We start from the raw sequence: 18076 nt of genomic DNA, 5'->3' as shown, positions 1-18076 counted from the left end.
GTGCCTTTAGTTAAACAGAACCCTAACATCACTCATATTCCTTCAGGCAGGCCCACATCTGGGTTAGGGCGATATGACAATCGGTAGACCAGGATAACTACCTGGACATGTCCGATGACGAAAGAATTACTCCGGCTAAATCGATTTTCCTAGTCAAATCGATTTTCCTAGTCAGGACAATTATAGTCCACAAATTACTACAGGCGCACTACATCGGTGATGGTGGTCGGTGCATGGAGTTCATTGAGCTCACGATGCCTTTATCGTTAAAGCTTAATTTGAACCACCACAGAGCCCTCCTTGACTTGCCGATGAACTGAAATCCTTCGACGCCCCTCTCACAAAAAGTGGCGATCATAGAAGCCACCAGCAACAGCTTCTCAGCTACGCATGCACATATCCAAATTATCACTGGGCTGTGTTACCCGCACAGCCGAGGCGACAACGTGAAGCCCTAGCGAGAACATTTGCGACCCATGTGCCCGTCGCATAAACTCACGCGCGCGATGATCAGGAACGGCGTGACACTGGTAGCACCGTCGAAATATTTCGTGTCGTCTAGCCCTCGTCGTCATCGTCATTGTCATCGTCTTCGTCGTCGTCGTCGTCGTCGTCGAATATTTCGTACTCGTCCACGTCCACAAATCCTCGCTCTTGCGTGGGTAATTAGCAGATCATCCTCTGGATGACAGATGTGGCAACAAAAATATAAACAAACCTCGTTCTCCTTCTTCCTGCTGCAAAATGCCTAACAGCTCGCGTAGTTTCTGGCCACCGTCCTGACTAACAGCTGACACTGCATGTAAAACCTCCTTTTCGTTCGACTCAGTCTGCTCATCTTTTGTCGTGGCCCGAGCATCTTCTTCGCCTTCCGTCGCCGATTGCTCAGCCGCGGCGGCCGCAGCTGCGACTGCTTCATCATCGCTTGCCTCCTCCAATATCTTCGCAACGTCCATTTGCTTAATTGATTGGCCATTCCATAATGCCATGAGCTTAAGTCTAATAATTCGTCGAATTTTGGACATTGTTGTCGCCTTGTACCACCCGTCTTTCTCATCCGCCTCGTCCCTCAATCCGCCATGCTGTACCAGCTCTGCCAGAACGGGATCTGTAATATCGCAGAGTTGAAAGCTTCTGCCAGCAGGCAAATGAACGCCATCAAAAATGTGGGTCGGCACATCCACATCAGGAGGTTTCGTGTCATCTACGTCCTCTTCATCTTTGAGCGGGACAGTCCTCCCGGGCCTTTTACCTTCCTCCTCATCCTTTGGAGCAATCCTAAAATACTCGGTCTGATATTTCGCGTACTTTTTATCTTTCCGTGGATCAATTCCATACTTTGTATAAGTCGCCCTCCACGGCCCACTTTTCCACGTAAATGCAACATACGGCAACGCGAATTTGACATGAGAGGCCCATATGTGGCGCAGCTCCTCATCCAGTGCCTCTTCCTCCAATGCACGTCTAGTCCAGATAGGCCGCTCCTCAAATTTCGTGCGCAGTAACTCAATGATGTCCAGCATGCGTGGATTCGCTGCTGTCGCTTTCGCGACTGGCAGGTTCTTTGTCGCATAAGACTCATCTGGAACGGCTGCGTCGGTCCACCGCACGACTTTGCTGAATAATCTCTGGACGATCGACTTGTTGACAAGACGAGTTGCGCCTGATGAATCAGTCACAGCATGAACTGCCGGATTCTGACGGTACGAGTAGTCGAATGGGACGGTGATACGGGAGAACCTCGGAGGGGGTGGCATGTCAAAGTCGGTCGCTGATGGCTGAGAGTCTGAGAACGTGAGCTGCGTAATTGCATCCACTGATACGTTAGCGTTATTAACAAGTACCGATAAAATTAGGATAGGCATACAGTCTCCCGAGTACAACGACGACCTAATACTGGAGACGAAAGGCGAATTGATTGTCGTGTACTGATAATCAGCCATTTCTAATCACATCAGCGTTGGCTTATAGTACTACCGCGGTCCAGAGCAAACCTCGAAACCTGACAAAACAGTTTACGATAGCACACGGGGCTACTGTGTAAGCGTTGCGATGCGCCTCCAACGTCTTTCGTAAATCACCGCCATGCTGGGCCACGAGCGTTTTCTTGACCTTCACTTGGAGCACGATCGAATGACCGTGTGCTGTCGATCGCGACACAATCGGATGCGAGAACCGGTCTTCGGGACATAGCGTCAGTTGAAGTGGTGTCTGGCCGCCCGAATTAATTGTCTATATCGAATCATGTCAGAATGCAAGTACAAAGTCAATTGATACACACAACCTTTCGCAGAGAGTCCTTCCCACCTAGTGTAAGAATGGCTCTGTCGACGTCGTGAACTGCACCGGGGTGTTCAATGCAGGTGATACGTGGGACTATATCCAGTGACATTATATGTAGATTGGCTGTTGGTCACAAATTGACAAAGAATTGTTTGTTGAAGTATTGCCGATACCTAAGACGTATTTGAGTTGACGCGTGTGGTCATGCAATTTGAATTAGATGACACAGTGGCTAGATCTAAGGAGTACCGTTGCTTGTCGCGCACACAAATCACACCTCCTCATTTCGACATAATCTTCAAACAGAGCAAACGGGCATCTTTTTGTGCGTCGACAGCGGCATCATCGTCTCGTTTCGATTTCGATCTATCACCGCAAGGATATAGCGCAGGACCGTCTGGCGTCCTCGCCATGAAAGGCTTTAAACAGCGCGTTGTAAGCTCATTTTGTTCATAGAGGGCATCTGGCTCTATTTGTTGATGCGCTTACGAGCTGACGGTCGATCGGTCTAGTTATCCCGCTCGAGAAGTACACACGATCCGCCGTCTCCATCTGGATCATCCGGATCGTCCGCGTCGTCAGTGCAATCCAGTCAGTCTGGCCCTTCGGTGAAATCAAACAACGCACTGGCCGGCACCTCTGGATCAGCATCACGGAGCAGCAAGAAGGATTCGTCGGCGAAAGAGCAGCTATCACGGACGAACTCAGATCAATCGCGAAGTCCATCCGGCCAGAGCAAGTCAGGGTCGTCTGCACCGCCTGTTGTGATCGGCACACCACCGTCATCGACTACGGCCGGCACTATACAGCCTCCACAAGTTTCGCCCACATCGCCCACATCGTATCAAGGATCACCAGGAGGGGGAAATGCACAGACGAATGTGAATACACTCAATGGCTTGTCAGCAGTAGTGCGTGATTTGTTTGAATGCGATGCTCTGAATGATCGCTAACAAGTATCAGATTCACGTACCCCCACCCGGGGCAACAGAAACGATGCCCGGTGACCTGGCGGCCCCACGACACGGCCAGCGATCGCCCACATTTGACAGATTGAAAACTGGCATCCCAGATGAAATTGGGTCGCCTACTCGGCGACACCACTCTTCGGTGTTCGAGATTTCGGCCAAGCGCGAGTTGGAAAAACTTCCCGGATTCCACGAGGTACCGGCAACGAGTCGGCAGGATCTGTTTTTCAAGAAGATTGAACAGTGCAATGTCATTTTTGATTTCGGTGACCCATCGTCAGATATGAAGTCGAAGGAAATCAAGCGGGTTGCGTTACATGAGCTGCTGGATTTCGTGTCGACCACGCGTATGACGTACACGGAGCAGATGTATGCTAGTGTTGTGGACATGTTCGGACGGAATTTGTTTCGACCGATTCCGCCGCCTGTGAATCCGGTCGGCGATATCTACGATCCCGATGAAGACGAGCCGGTATTGGAGATCGCGTGGCCACATATGCAAGTTGTGTACGAGTTTTTTCTCAAGTTTGTGGAGTCGCCGGATTTCCAGCACAGCGTGGCGAAGTCTTATATTGATCATCACTTTGTACAACAATTACTCGAATTATTCGACACCGAAGACCCCAGGGAGCGAGACTATTTAAAAACAACTCTTCACAGGATTTACGGCAAATTCCTCAATCTGCGATCATTCATCCGGCGGTGTATGAATAACGTTTTCTTCCAGTTTATATACGAGACAGGTAGATTTAACGGCGTCGCTGAGTTGCTAGAGATTTTGGGTAGTATCATTAACGGATTCGCCCTGCCACTGAAAGAGGAACACAAGATTTTCCTTGCGCGAGTACTGATTCCGTTGCACAAAGCGAAGTCGTTAAGCTTATATCATCCGCAGCTGGCGTACTGCATTGTGCAATTTATAGAGAAGGACCCGAGCTTGACAGAAGAAGTTGTCCTTGGACTACTGCATTACTGGCCGAAAGTGAATAGTCCAAAGGAAGTGATGTTTTTGAACGAGATTGAGGACATTTTTGAGATACTGGAGCCGTCCGAGTTTCTGAAGATCCAGGTGCCTCTGTTTCAGCAGCTTGCAAAGTGCGTGTCGAGTCAGCATTTTCAGGTGGCGGAAAGGGCGCTCTATTTGTGGAATAATGAGTACTTTGTGTCCCTGATGAGTGAGAATGTGGAGACGATTCTGCCAATAATGTTCTCAGCCTTATACCGGAACGCACGAGGGCATTGGAACCGGACAATCCATACGATGGTGTGCAATGCAGTGAAAATGTTTATGGAACTGAACCCGTCACTGTTTGAAGAATGTGCAGCGTTGTACCGGGAAACAGAGGAGCATGCGGACGCGAAAGAGGAGCACCGACAGCTTTTGTGGAAACAGGTTGAGGAGAGTGCGAAGCACAATTCGACGAACACGATGGTGCAATGATACGCATATTTTGATTCGATTTTGTGAGTTGACGACGACAGTTGTTTATAAGTTGCTGCGTGCATTGCATTTCGGTCATCTACAATAAAGACAAGGCGGGTTGTTTTGCGATACGGTTTGGGTTTGTCTTTTCGTTGTTCTTGTAGTTAAGTCTTCGTGGTTGTTGTAAATGATGTATCGGGATCAATGTTCAGTGTCTATTAGAGAGTATAAAAGTGATTTTGAAGGCCACTCGCTGCAGACTGGTGGATCAATTTAGGAAACCAAGAGTATATGTGCTTACAGTATATTTACATATAAGTTTATTAATTTAATACTGTTTTAAATATTGTTTTCATGTTTTGCATATTTCACAACGTGATATTCACATAATATTGTAACTTAATTGCATGTAGTTAACTTGCGCTATATTAAGTAAAATCTTTGTCGGGAGGCGTAAACCCAACCACTGCAGGGTGGCTGTAGTGGCTGAGTGTGGCTTGCACGCACGGGCTCTAGGAAAAAGTTAGCAGTGGGCCACCAGAAATATCAGCGAGCGCACTAACAGCTGATAATGGTTGGCTACTTGATATCTCCAACGAACTAATTGCTATTCACCATCTGGTTTTAGTTTGTTCCGCACTCGTGAATGGTTCTCGTCTCATCTGCAATGAACTCGCTCTCCACGGACTTACCACTAAAAGAGGACCACAATCGGCAGTAAGATACTCCCATCACCACATCAGTCCAGCAAATGCCGCCGTCGCCTGCCACGACGGGTCACGCCTGGACCGGGCAGTCGCTACCTGTTCCGCAGCCGCAGCAGCAGGCGGAGCAAACTCCGCATCGGCAACCATTGCAACTACAGACTGGAGCGCCGGCCCCCGTCCAACAGGCTCTTCCAACTTCCTCCACCCCTCGAATTCTGAAGCAACAGAAATCGCCATCATTGGAGAATGTTACTCAGCAGCATTCACAACAACAGCCGTTTCCACAGCAAGCCGCGTATCCCGTCCTCGCGCCGCTGGCCCACCAGATCCCCGCAATTATCCCACTCAGTTCCTCCCATCCCGGCATTCCCGTACCCGCGCCTGCAATGATCAACACCGGATCACTGCCGCGGCATGGCGGTGCTGTTCCGACAGTCAGTGCCAGCATGCAAGGCACGGCGCAGGCTCTGATCGGCGTCCAGCCCGGGCAGAAGTCCCGGCCATGTGACTCCTGCCGGCGACGCAAGTCACGGTGTTTTATACCCCCGAACGACGACTCGTGTGTTCTATGCCGATTCCGCAAACAAGAGTGCACGTTTTTAGAAGGTCCCAAGCCCAGGCGCAAGAGAGACGCCCAGAGTACTGTCGAAGGAGCAAGTGTGCCCAAAGTCGCTAAGTACGTTGTCAGTTACCTGCCTATCTCAATGTCAATGCTAATTCGGTAACAAGGGTCGATGGGTCACCGCCAGCCACATTCACAAACATGTCACCGCCAGAGAGCAGTGTCGCATCTGGATCATCGCTGCATTCTCAGGTTCCGATCCGCGAAACTCTGCCCATCGAAGATTACAGTACGATCCGCGGACACTCACTTCTCAAAAAGACACTCGGTCTGCAGAATCCACGGTGGTCGACCTACGTCGGCTCGTCTTCCACGCTTGACTATGGCTTTCTCGAGCTGATCCCTTTCGATCGCCGTGACGAAGCGGAGCTAGCAAATGGGGTCAGCCTGCGCAAGGTCGCCCATGACGCCATGTTCATTATGGAGTATGATCGGTCTATTGACGGGTACGAGGAAATGCTGAAGACAGTTGACGATATTGAACGCATAGTTGCTCCACACGGTCAAGCGCTTATTGATTTGTATTTTCGCATTGTCCATCCGTCCTTTCCGGTGTTACACAAGAAAGTATTTTTGGAGAAGTACTCGCGCACCCACAGGGAATTTGCTCCACCGCTACTCGCTGCTGTGTACTCACTAGCGTTGAACTGGTGGTCATACGATCCAGAGCTGGCGCCGCTACAAAAGCCGGATGTAGAGAAGCTGGACAAAATTGCACACAAGACTTTTGCAGACGTCATCATGCGACCGAAACTATCAACTGTCCAGGCCGGGCTTCTTCTGCTCCAACGACGGCATGATAGCGCGGGTGATTGGCCGCTGTGTTCACATGTTGTCGCACTAGCCGAAGAACTTGGGCTTGGACTCGACTGTGAAAAGTGGCGGATTCCAAAGTGGGAGCGCGGTTTACGGCGTAGGCTAGCATGGGCCGTCTGGCTGCAAGACAAATGGCATGCGCTTACCCAGTCACGGCCGTCGCATATTGATAAGAGAAATTGGCTTGTCAAGCATGTCACGTCTGATGATTTCCCTGAGACCGCTGCAGATGAGTCAAACGAGGATGGATCGGCAGAAGTCGAAAACGGGCGAAGATTATTCCAGGAGATGATCTCGCTATCCGAGATCGTGCATGAAGTGCTCTCAACATTATTCACGGTCGCTGCTGAACGCGAGTTGCGCGATATCGAGGGGATCCTTGAGAAAGCTAAGCCGATACAGATCAAACTCAAGGACTGGTACCAGGGCCTTCCTGAAAGTTTACGCATGAATACGCAACTCAAGACCCGCAAGCTTTCGTCGAACGGCTCGCTGCACCTGGCATATTTTGCGACAGAAATCACTCTGCATCGGCGCATAATCGACGCGCTCACCCCCTCTACTCCTAAAGAAATTGTCCAAGTATGTCGATCTGCTGCGCGAGTCCGTCTGCTTGCCGCCATGGATTTCGTCAAGAATTTGAAGCCAGAACACATTCAGGCATTTTGGTATTCAACTTCGGCGACAAACTTTGCACTAGTCGGGACATTCGCGGCATTATTATTCGCTACAGCGACTGAGAACGAGGAGCGCAAGCTTTTCAAGACGTGCTTGGATGAATATCGGTGGAGTTTGCGAGTGTCTTCCCGCGGTTTTGAGCAGATGTCTCAGGCATTGCGCAAGCTTGATTTGGCTATTTCCAGGATTCCGATCTTTGAAATTGAGAAACGAGCCACAAAGGCACGGGACGATGAGGAGGAGGAAGACGATGAGAATGACGATGAAGAAGAGGACGAGTCCGGACAGCAAGCGCAGGATAGTCGCTATAGCGAAGCGCATGGTCCGTACGAGGAAGATGAGCTGTATAATCTTAATGCTATGCGGTATTGGAATGAGACCGGGATGAGCATGGCCAATGACATGGTATTTCTGATGGGACAGAGTGACATACATGCAAATGGTAAATATCCGCCACATATGTCGTCTGGTGAATTGCGAGCTTTGTCAGCTAGCGGCAGTGCACATTCGTCGCCTGAGCAGCAGATTCATCATCAGACTGAACGACAACATCCCGATTCACAACTACAACGACAGCAACAACAATCGCAAGATTGGATGTATTTATCATCGTACAATGCCAGCGTGGAAGGCCCACAAGACTGGCCACCGCGATGGCAGGACGGAGATCAAAAGGCCACCACTGCCTCAGCTGCGGATGCCACTATACGAGATGATAGCTATCAAGGTGACATGCATATGTAATGCATTATCTAATGTCATGTAACAAATTTTGGATTTTGTCTTGTACTGTATACTTTATGGCTTAGGTGTTGGGATACACTTTATTTTCAGCAGTAACCTTGGTATCGTTTTTTTGTCGATTTACGGAATATGGTGTTGGTCGATACTATATGTTAGATTGGTTAATATACGTGAAAGTCCACTTGGCCTCGACCACAGATAGTGCTGTAGCTCAACATCAGTTGTATTAGACGGCCACCGAACCCCGGATTTTGAACTTACGATCAAAATGCCGAGATCTGTTAGCCACCTTGCATGCCATCTGGTCTTAGGCAAGGAGACAAGCCTTAACGCACAGCCACTCTCCCCGAAGGGCGCTTAGCATTGCTCGTATATAGATTCTCTAGTTAAGGAACATCCATTTGGACAAAGGCGTAGGGAAAAACCCAGTGGGAAAACAACGAATCCAGAGTTGGTATATGCATATAGAGTGTGTAAGTGTATTTGGATCATGTTCGTCTAAGGTCTCTTGCGGTATTTCTTTGTGAAATCTCCAAACAAGAGAATGTAGCTAACTGTGTACAACGTCGTGTCCAATATCTCTCCCCAGTTCATGGGAACGGAAATCATGGACAACCCACCTCCAGACCTGAGAATCCTTTGATGTCTGTCCTAATCTGTGTTCAGAATGCATTCTGAAATCCGACTGACCAAACAATGGGTTGTTTTATAACGATGAATGCGCTAGCGGTGAATAGTCATCAAATCGTAGCGCTTTCTCCATATCCCAATTTGTCAATTCCGTTTTTCCCAAAATTCCGGCAGGGATCACAGTTTCCTCGACCACTACAAATCCCTTTTTAAGCCAATAGTCGCCGTTAATTTCCTTGACTACCCGGACCATCGTTTTCCATTCCCTGTCCGTATGTTTCTGAGAGGCCAGCAAACGACGTTTTAATTCTTCCGCGACTGCGTTGACAACGTGAGTCGCGAGGCCCTTCTTCAAGTACTCCGGAGAGTAACGGACTGCCACCGTTGTGATCTCCCATTGCGTACGCACTGCATCTTTATTCTCCTCCTCCCATTGTTTCAGCTTTAGTCGCCGTGCGTCACCCCAGTCTTCCCAGAACTTGTCGTTGTAATACGCTTTTACTGAAGCCGTAGCGATGGGTGTCTCGGGCGACGATGCCGAAAATGCAACGACGGTAAACCCACCAGGTGTAATGTCTTTAGCTAGATCGTTGGGAGAGCTTAGACGTTGAGTCCCGTTAACGATCGCAGGATCAAGGAATTGAGCAAAGTGTGCTGCGAAGGAAGAGTTTATCATAGCCGCGAGCGAGGGGAGGACGGGTGCATTGGCGAGAGTCGTGGAGTCGTAGATCTTCGTCGTTACGACCTCACTGTGCAGGGCGGCGGCGGACTTTATCAACATATCGGCTGGAGATCTTTCCAGAAAGCGTCAAGTGGAAGGCGGCGGAGTGTGCGATGAGCCATCTTTAAGACAGGAGACGTGGACAGCCCTGGCGGAGAATTCTGGGATAGAGACTACATCAATTTTGATTGATGACTCCAATGCGGCCAGCAAATTTGGATACTAAAGCACCACTGGAAATCTAATCGCCATTCAAATCCTGCCTTAATCTGGCACACATATTTTAGTTGGTTAGCTGAGTTTCGTTTGACCGAACGCTAAAATTAGTGATTATTAATAAATGCGACCCATGGCTACAAGGGCCGGAACGGCTTTGTCCAGCACTCTTCATGATCTTACGGACCGTCTCTGTTAGGTGCGGACCTGCTCAACTTGACATTGCGCGCAAAGCAAAGGGGTAGGGGTATTTGACCTTCAAATTCATAGAGATTTTACAGATCAGACGTTACATATATTTGCCCGAGGCAACAACCCCAAAAGATACAGGAAGTGGCGACTGCATGCCTTCATGGATAAATGATTATCATTTTCATTGATCGAACGTACAAGACGGAATTCCGATTGCGACTGGTGAGTGTCGTAACAGTGGATATGCCTGCGTACTTCACGCGAGATACCAAGTGTCTTTAAAGGAGGAATGCTGCGGTTAGTCTTGATGAATCTATATGGCAGCCATAGAATACAAATCAAATCCACATACAGCCCACGCGTCGCGTCCTGTAATAAATTTTATCCCTTTAAGATTATTCTTACTACCAGTCTACAAGACTACAACAACATGCCCGATAGTGATTGTCCTATTTCTTCCGTCAGCGGGATGTCCCACTTGTCTGTGGGATTAACTCAACACAGGCAAGAGTCTTCTAGGTTTGCGGAGGTGCGGAAACTATCAGAAAATTGTTGTTGTTTTTGAGGGAGCATAAAGAAGAAGAATACAGGTAGTCTTGATTTTGTAATGCAGCAGAAATATTGCGAATATTCTCCTAAATTTGATTTTTATTCGTATTCGCAAGAAATTTTCAATTATTCGTTATTCGTGTAAAACCTATTGTAAACAATAAACGAGGGAAAGTGAATAATCTGAGTGGGGAGGAAGCCGGTTTGCACCTGATCTGCCACAATTGTCTGCAGACACACTTCTGTATATATTAGAGGTGCTGCCTTGGGTCCCTGCTGCGAGAGGTTTGGAACCCGTGGCCTTCTATCTTTGACCTTATCCAATGGATGCAACCTGAGGTCCGTCTAGTGTCTTCTCATCTGCATCACCCAAACAACGGTCTTCTTGAGTCCCCAATTTCGGAGTTCGTCCCGGAATCCGACTCGCAGTTAAGCAGAAGGTGCAATGTGCCTAATTTGCCTGGACATCACTACGAGTGGGCAATGCACTCAACGCTAATCCGCTAAGTCAACACCGAAAAAGCCTCAGCGACAGAAAATTTTCGGGTGGTGCTTAGTCTGAACACCAATCCGCTTAAACAATGCTGTTACGGATCGGTTTAAACTTGCCTCTCGCTCTTAGAAGCCGGATCGAAACATGTACTTGTCTGCGGCTTCTCCTTTAGTGCCGGGCTGGGGGAGGGGGCGTTGGAATCGGCAGGGCCATGTCTCGCAATTCGCAATTTCGTTTCGAATGAAATGAAGACCATGACGATCTATGTGGGTTAGGGTGAATGCGTATCGCAGTGCCGAAGAGCAGTATACACTAGCCTCTTTTGGGAGTGGACAGATTGGGCTAGCTAAGCGAGCTAAAAGGTCAAGGTCAGGGTCAGTGTCAGGTACCAAACCCTTCCTACTCCTGATAGCGAACCGCGTGGTTGCCATTCATTGGGTTTGTGCGAGCCCCTCGCGTTTGACAGGAGGACCCTGAGGAAGGTTTCACGCTGAGCCCCAGCCCTCCTTTGTCCGCGCGGCTTCCTCAATGCGTCCTCGGCCCGAGCTCCTTGTAAGTGCGAGTGGCGTTCGTATCTTTTGACCCTGATCAATTTCTCCTCACTCTCATAATGTATATTTATCCTGTTAGCGCCATTTTTCTCGCATACCTACCATGTGGTTTGCGCAGATGCGTGGGGAAATCCACTCGCGGCCATGGCTGCATCAACCTGCTTCGCACAATGACCTCAATCTCCTGTCCTGCCTGTATCTGGTATATGTACGTCTATGTCCTGCTACCTGTTCTCTGCCGCCATCTCTCGCTCAACCAGACCCCTATCGCGCGTTCACAATTCACACTCAATGGGTCTCAAACAACATCTATCCAGCGACGATGTCGAGGCCATGATCGCAGACGGCAAAACAATTGTCATATACGAAAACCGTGTCCTACGACTCGATTCCTGGCTTCACAAACACCCAGGCGGCGACAAGGTTGTCTTTCATATGGTCGGTCGCAATGCAACAGATGAATTCAATGCGTGAGTTGCACCATCAATGACCTTTCGTCAATTCAGGTGCTAACAGGCTAACAGATATCACTCAGACGAGGCAAAGGCCTTGTCGCGCAAGTTCCAGATAGGCCGAATCGAAGGGGTTTGGAAGAATTTCGTTCCGCCGATACAAGGCGGTTTCTTTAGAACCAAAGACATGATTGACGAGGCCATAACAATTTCTTCCGGTTCGTCTTCCCGCTCGTCCTCCATTTCCAGCGGCTCTTCCTCCGATGACATCCTCACTCTTAACGGTATCGTTGCTCCAAAACGACACGACTCACTCGACTCGATGACAGACTCGGAAGAGGTCCAGAAAGTCACAGTTGTCTCTCCCTCCGTGCTTGAGCCGCCTGCAAGAACGGAGCTGATGGCGGAATACGACCGCAAACTGGTTGAACACGATCTGGAGAAATATCCGTCTCTTGACTACGGAACTCAGACATTCATAACCAATAGATACCGGGAGCTGGAAGCGATGTTGCATCGCGAAGGATATTTCAAGTGCACCTACTGGGGATACGGCAGCGAATGCGTGCGATACTTCACACTCGCCGCACTTTCATACTACTTTCTTCAAATCAAGTGGTATCTCCTGTCGGCTACCTGTCTCGGGCTGTTCTGGCACCAACTCATGTTCACAGCTCATGATGCCGGACATCGCGCCATCACTCACTCATTTTTCTGGGACAACATCATTGGCGGTCTTATAGCCAACTACATCAGCGGTCTCAGTATTGGCTGGTGGAAGTCAAGTCATAACGTCCATCACTTTGTCACAAACGATCCTGTACATGATCCAGACATCCAGCAGTTGCCTTTTTTTGCCGTGTCTACCAAGTCGTTTAGCAATATTTTCTCTACGTACTACAATCGCTTGATACAGTTTGATGCTGTCGCACAGATTATGGTCCCTATTCAAAACTTGACTTACTATCCTGTTCTCTGCTTTGGCAGATTCAATCTGCACAGGCTCTCATGGGAGCACCTGTTGATAGGTAAAGGCCCACGTCACGGCGACGCAGCTTGGTTGCGCTACTATGAGATCATAGGCGTAATTGCGTTTTGGTATTGGTACGGCTACTGGTTGGTATACCTGCAAGTGCCAACGATCAGTACTCGCATCGGCTACGTTCTGGTAAGCCATATCGCCACCATGCCCTTACATGTGCAAGTCACACTATCGCACTTTGCCATGTCAACCGCAGACCTCGGCGTGTCCGAGTCATTCGCGCAAAAGATGCTGCGCACAACTATGGACATCGACTGCCCTGCATGGCTCGACTTCCTCCATGGCGGCTTGCAGTTTCAGGCCGTGCACCACCTTTTCCCACGTATGCCCAGACATAACTTCCGTGCAGCGCAGAAGCATGTCATTGATTTCTGCAAAAATATCGGTATGGAGTACTGCATCTATGGCTTTGTCGACGGCAACAAAGAAGTCCTCTCGAAGTTGGAGGATATTGCAAAGCAGGCGTCGATCATGGCCGAATGCACAACTCACATGAAGAAAGAAGCGATGTCAGGCTTGAATTGAATTTAGCTGTAGATGTTTCGATTAAGTGTTTTTAAGTTTTAGACGCGTTCTGAATAAAATGGAGATAAAATAGGACTTGAACAGTCATACACTCACAAACTGCAATGCTTAACATTTAGACGACTTTATACGATTACCTTGGCTCACTCTAACGAAATTCACTCATCACTGGACGATGAGGTGCGCAAACCAGACTACACTCTCATTCCGGCAGACTGGGTGAAGGCGCAATTCCTGAGCACTTCACATTCCAGTAACTTTCCAACACCGTCATAATCCGCCCAGCCGACCAGTCTGCGCGTGACTGCGACACCGGCCCAAGTGCCGGGTTCAGGGGGATTAACTTTTTGTACTCGGAGGACCAGAAGTGTCTGCCAATTACCAAAGATATACGCCGAGATTTTGAAAAACCGTTTGACCGTGGACCCTAAATCGCATAGTTATGACCAGCACCAAGGGCTGGGTAAATTTTCCTAGAGCTGGTGTTAAGCCATCGCCTGACACTTTGAACATCAACATTGGTCGATAACCACAAGGGACTAACTTCAGAAAATCAACATACAGTGCCTTGTTGCGCCCCAGCACGAGACCCGCTGCAATGGCCGACGCTCGACTTTGATTTCACCTCCGAGAAATTAGTGTGAACAGCTGGTAATTACCGCACTCATATTCGGTGATAGCAACATCAACTTTTTCTCACCAGCTCTGGATCAGCGCTTATTTGGTCATATGAAAACACAAACATTATGCCCAGTCGACGGCACACTCAAATAGTCTAGGATATCTTTATTCATATTTCCTCCAAATTGGCGTGGATACGATTACGATTACCATCAACTTTTGAGATTATCGTAAAGTTAAATGCAAAAATGAAGCTCTAATCGTAAAGTAATCGTAGAGTGAAGTAAAATATCGTGAAGTAATCGTATTCCTTATTAGGAAGGTAGGTTATGTCCAGGAAACCTCTGTCCTCTGAATTCCATCAAGATTGGGTGTATCAATGGTTAGGGTTTAGAGACCTAAATGTCCAGGCAACTATACGATTCTTTGCGAGCAACCCACTTCATTGCTCGTATAGTTAATCGTAAACTTTTGCAACCAATCGTATATTAAACTATACGATTACGAGTTACGATTAATGGCAAACCGTATCCACCCCTACCTCCACAATTCCTTCGTACATAGTAAGCTACATCTTCGTGCCCACATGACAGCGAGGACAACCCCCCCCCCCCTCCCCCCTCCCTCCCTCTCCCTCTTTCACACTCTGTCAGGCATGTACTAAATTGTGTACACCTTGACGCAAGCGAAGACAAGGTCACGCAACGGACACCAAACCAAGACGAATAACACGGAAGCAAAAGCAACGAATGAACGTAACAAAAAGCAGCAAACCTTGAGACCCTGTGACGTCACCTTGCGTGCCGCATCCCCCGTGCGCGTTATTACGTTAGCTAACCGCAATTTCCATCCTTGTTGCCCCCAGTGTACTCCAATCTCGGCCATCTCCTCTGCTGGTTCCATAATTTGGGTAGTTGAGTCGATCATGACCAGTTTGTTGCGAGACCCTCATCGCCTTACGTTTTCCATTCGGTCGGCACCTTATTTTGAAACTTGTCAACTAATCAGCAAAAATTATGCTCCACTCGCCCCCTTCCCAAGAACACCCAGGTGGTAGAATATCTTTGCCAAGATCGATGGGATAAAGCACGAACCGGCAATCTGAGTCGCCAATCCGAACAACAGCTCCAGGCGGGGCTGAACTTCCTTGACAACCCTCCAGACTGATTGAACCTAGCCGGCCTGGAATTGATCGACCGGTCCCGGTCACAAATGCTCGAGAATAGCCTCGTCGACGCACAGGCAGACAGCACGGCACGGTCACTTCACGAAATCGCTCTCGACGGAAATATCCGCCTTCCATGGGATAAGGTGTCAAATCTTTAGGGCGTAACTATATGTTACGAAATAGTTGGGAAGTAAGTAGGTTTTTGAATATATTCTAGCGAGGACTCGCCAGCACCTCTACGTCCTTATATGTATGTCCTTTCCCTCGGTCCTGCCTGGGCCTGCGAATGTACCAAACGAAAACACAATCGCAATCAAATTGACAAAGGACCAAATATGCTACCAAATTCCTGAGCTTACAACAGCATGCCTGCTGACTTCTGTATTCCGCGCCTCTCGTCCGACGTATCCGAGGATCTTTCGGCAAATACCAATGTTGGCAAATGGAGGAGATGTCGCAGCTTTGAATATCATAATAATAAATTTTATAGTAAATCGCAGGCTTACATCCTCATTTGCTCATAACATCTGAATCACATCAAAAATCAAGACAAGTAATAAACGAATGGCATCAATTGGCCTTGGGAACCGTCTCGATCATCTCCACCGCTGCCTTGCCGTCATCGTATTCGTCAATTTGACTTTCAAAAAGATTAGTCTTCGTTTCCTTGAACTTTCGGGCGGGGATGCGCCGCTCGAAGAGGTCGTCGATTTCTCCGTAGGTGCGGCCCTTGGGCTCAGGTAAACGGAAATACGCCCACACCAGACACACGGCACAAGACCCTGCCCAGAAGAAGCCGGTCTTAGCACTCCAGTTCCAGGCCGTGGGATTGAGCATGTACGGTGTTATGATGCCGTTGACGATGGAGCAGAAGATGTACAAGTTCCGGGCCAACACAATGGCTTTCGGACGCAGTCGCGTAGATGGCATCTCCGACACAAGAGAGTAAGTGACAGGACCGATTGTGGTATCATACACAAAGATGAACACCAGCAATAACGACCCGATAGCCCAGCTGGCGCGCGAGTTGGACGACGGAGCGATAGATGTTAAGCCAATGGCAAGAAGCAGGATATCGGCGATGACCAATCCGCCAAGGTATATTGTCCTGCGACCAAAGCGCGACATCAAAAACCAAGAGCTTAAGGTGCCAATGATGCCGATACCATACTGCGCGAGAGTCATGTTGAATGATTGCGTGGTCGGCAGGCCAGCTTGCTTGTAGAAGTATGTCGAGTATGTCATGAGTCCGGTTCCGCAGAGAACTTGTATAGCCCAGACCAAGCACGATATCTCGGTGCGACGTAGGTTGGTCCCCCGAAAGCAATCCCAGTAGCTTGTACCTTGCGACATACTCTTCTCAATCTCGTTGGTGTGAATCATCATAGCGACCGTGCGCTCCACATTGAAGTTGGGATCATTCTTCCGTGTCAGGCGACCTAGCGCCTTGCCCGCTTCCTCATGGCGACCTTTGCGAACTAGCCACCATGGCGACTCGGGTGCCAAGAAGACTCCAACCGCGATAGGAATGGGCCACATCCACTGTAACGCAAATGGTATGCGATAGGACCATTCGTCAGAGCGACTGAGCATCCCTCGCAGAATACCTGAGGCAATAAACTGGCCAATAACCCAGCAAAGATTGACGTAGGTGGTGAGATAGGCACGGAGGGCAACAGGGCATACTTCGGCGGCGTACGTGGTGGTCAGCGTTTGGAAGACCCCCCAGGCGGTCCCGCAAAGGACCTCGCCGACCAGTAGCATGACAATGTCCTTTGCGAAGAAGAGAATAAACACAAAACCAGTGAGGGCGAACAGCGCGGCAAGCATGGTCTTCCGATATCCAAATCGCTCGGATATTATACCAGTAGCGAACAGACCGAGAATCTCACCGGCCCGTGCGCCATTGCCCAGGCCAGCTTGCCATGCTGCAGGAATCTGATAACTGCCGTTCGGCTGCAACTCGCCGTACTTCCGCACAAAAGTAGGGAAGGCGTAAAAGGAACCCAACAAAATCAAATCGTACCCTTCCATGATGATGGCCAGCGAGAGCACCAAGGACCAGCCCACCGCCTTCGGATACAGCTTGATGGCCTGTATGAAGGACATCTGATGTTCTTGGTTAGTGGCATCCTTGGCTTCCGCGAGCAAGTCACAACTAAGATCGTGGTTGACCTGCGCCGTGACGGCTGCTACTGTGCCGACAGAGCTCTCTTTATCGACTTCTGCGGCCATGCTGATAGTTCCGTTGTAGGTGCCTTGATCGCGAAAGACTAGCCGGAGAGATAGGTCTGCAAAAGAGCACGCGACTATGAATACATAATATCAAACCATGTCGAATGGTGTGTGCGTCCGATATTTATAATAGTGATTATGTTTTAAGAAGCTTGACTTGACGCGTGCATTTAGGTGTATGTTTACATTCACGTGGCTCCTTGGCACGTATGACCTTACCCCGCGGAGAGCCAGGAATCTTAATCCAGAAGAGTTAGCCTAACAATCTTTGGCAGCCGTGGGTGTCCAAATTTCTCCGAAAATAACGCCGTGGGGCTACCCCGCATCTCTTCCCCACTTTTTAGTATCGTTGGCTCAAATTCGTCAATTTGAAAATATATAGAAATTCATGTTGATCGTCACATTTAATTGGTATCACTGTGAAATTTAATGCTACGGTA

At 48.9% G+C, this 18076-nt stretch overlaps 6 protein-coding genes across 6 annotated transcripts; 3 read left to right on the top strand and 3 right to left on the bottom strand.

Moving 5' to 3' along the window:
- Positions 1 to 558: 558 nt before the first annotated feature.
- Positions 559 to 2392, bottom strand: V1508DRAFT_398321 (RNA polymerase III transcription factor IIIC subunit-domain-containing protein; the record flags this gene model as incomplete). Its single annotated transcript, XM_066938204.1, has 5 exons — positions 559 to 653; positions 719 to 1816; positions 1868 to 1945; positions 1995 to 2232; positions 2282 to 2392. 5 exons carry the CDS (start codon positions 2390 to 2392, stop codon positions 559 to 561), a joined length of 1620 nt encoding a protein of 539 aa, XP_066794990.1.
- Positions 2393 to 2527: 135 nt separating this feature from the next.
- V1508DRAFT_419976 (phosphatase 2A regulatory B subunit-domain-containing protein) lies at positions 2528 to 5021 on the top strand. The gene is made up of 3 exons (XM_066940671.1): positions 2528 to 2718; positions 2796 to 3194; positions 3247 to 5021. The coding sequence occupies exons 1-3, from the start codon at positions 2695 to 2697 to the stop codon at positions 4690 to 4692; spliced, it is 1869 nt and encodes a 622-aa protein (XP_066794989.1). The 5' UTR covers positions 2528 to 2694; the 3' UTR covers positions 4693 to 5021.
- Positions 5022 to 5827: 806 nt separating this feature from the next.
- Positions 5828 to 8241, top strand: V1508DRAFT_356555 (fungal-specific transcription factor domain-containing protein; the record flags this gene model as incomplete). Its single annotated transcript, XM_066936995.1, has 2 exons — positions 5828 to 6057; positions 6111 to 8241. The coding sequence occupies 2 exons, from the start codon at positions 5828 to 5830 to the stop codon at positions 8239 to 8241; spliced, it is 2361 nt and encodes a 786-aa protein (XP_066794988.1).
- Positions 8242 to 8670: 429 nt separating this feature from the next.
- V1508DRAFT_419974 (uncharacterized protein) lies at positions 8671 to 9742 on the bottom strand. The gene has a single exon (XM_066940670.1). The coding sequence runs from the start codon at positions 9650 to 9652 to the stop codon at positions 8948 to 8950; it is 705 nt and encodes a 234-aa protein (XP_066794987.1). The 5' UTR covers positions 9653 to 9742; the 3' UTR covers positions 8671 to 8947.
- Positions 9743 to 11884: 2142 nt separating this feature from the next.
- V1508DRAFT_433380 (fatty acid desaturase-domain-containing protein) lies at positions 11885 to 13612 on the top strand (the record flags this gene model as incomplete). The annotated part of the gene is made up of 2 exons (XM_066941983.1): positions 11885 to 12063; positions 12118 to 13612. 2 exons carry the CDS (start codon positions 11885 to 11887, stop codon positions 13610 to 13612), a joined length of 1674 nt encoding a protein of 557 aa, XP_066794986.1.
- A 2165-nt stretch (positions 13613 to 15777) lies between these two features.
- Positions 15778 to 17838, bottom strand: V1508DRAFT_419964 (maltose permease). The gene has a single exon (XM_066940669.1). It carries the CDS (start codon positions 17634 to 17636, stop codon positions 15972 to 15974), a length of 1665 nt encoding a protein of 554 aa, XP_066794985.1. The 5' UTR covers positions 17637 to 17838; the 3' UTR covers positions 15778 to 15971.
- Between the last annotated feature and the right edge of the window lie 238 nt (positions 17839 to 18076).

This window comes from Lipomyces doorenjongii (assembly GCF_038497915.1).
Source record: "Lipomyces doorenjongii strain NRRL Y-27504 unplaced genomic scaffold V1508scaffold_35, whole genome shotgun sequence".
NCBI lineage: Eukaryota > Fungi > Ascomycota > Lipomycetes > Lipomycetales > Lipomycetaceae > Lipomyces > Lipomyces doorenjongii.
The sequence above is the reverse complement of the archived record's forward strand: the minus strand, read 5'-3'. Positions and strand labels throughout refer to the sequence as shown.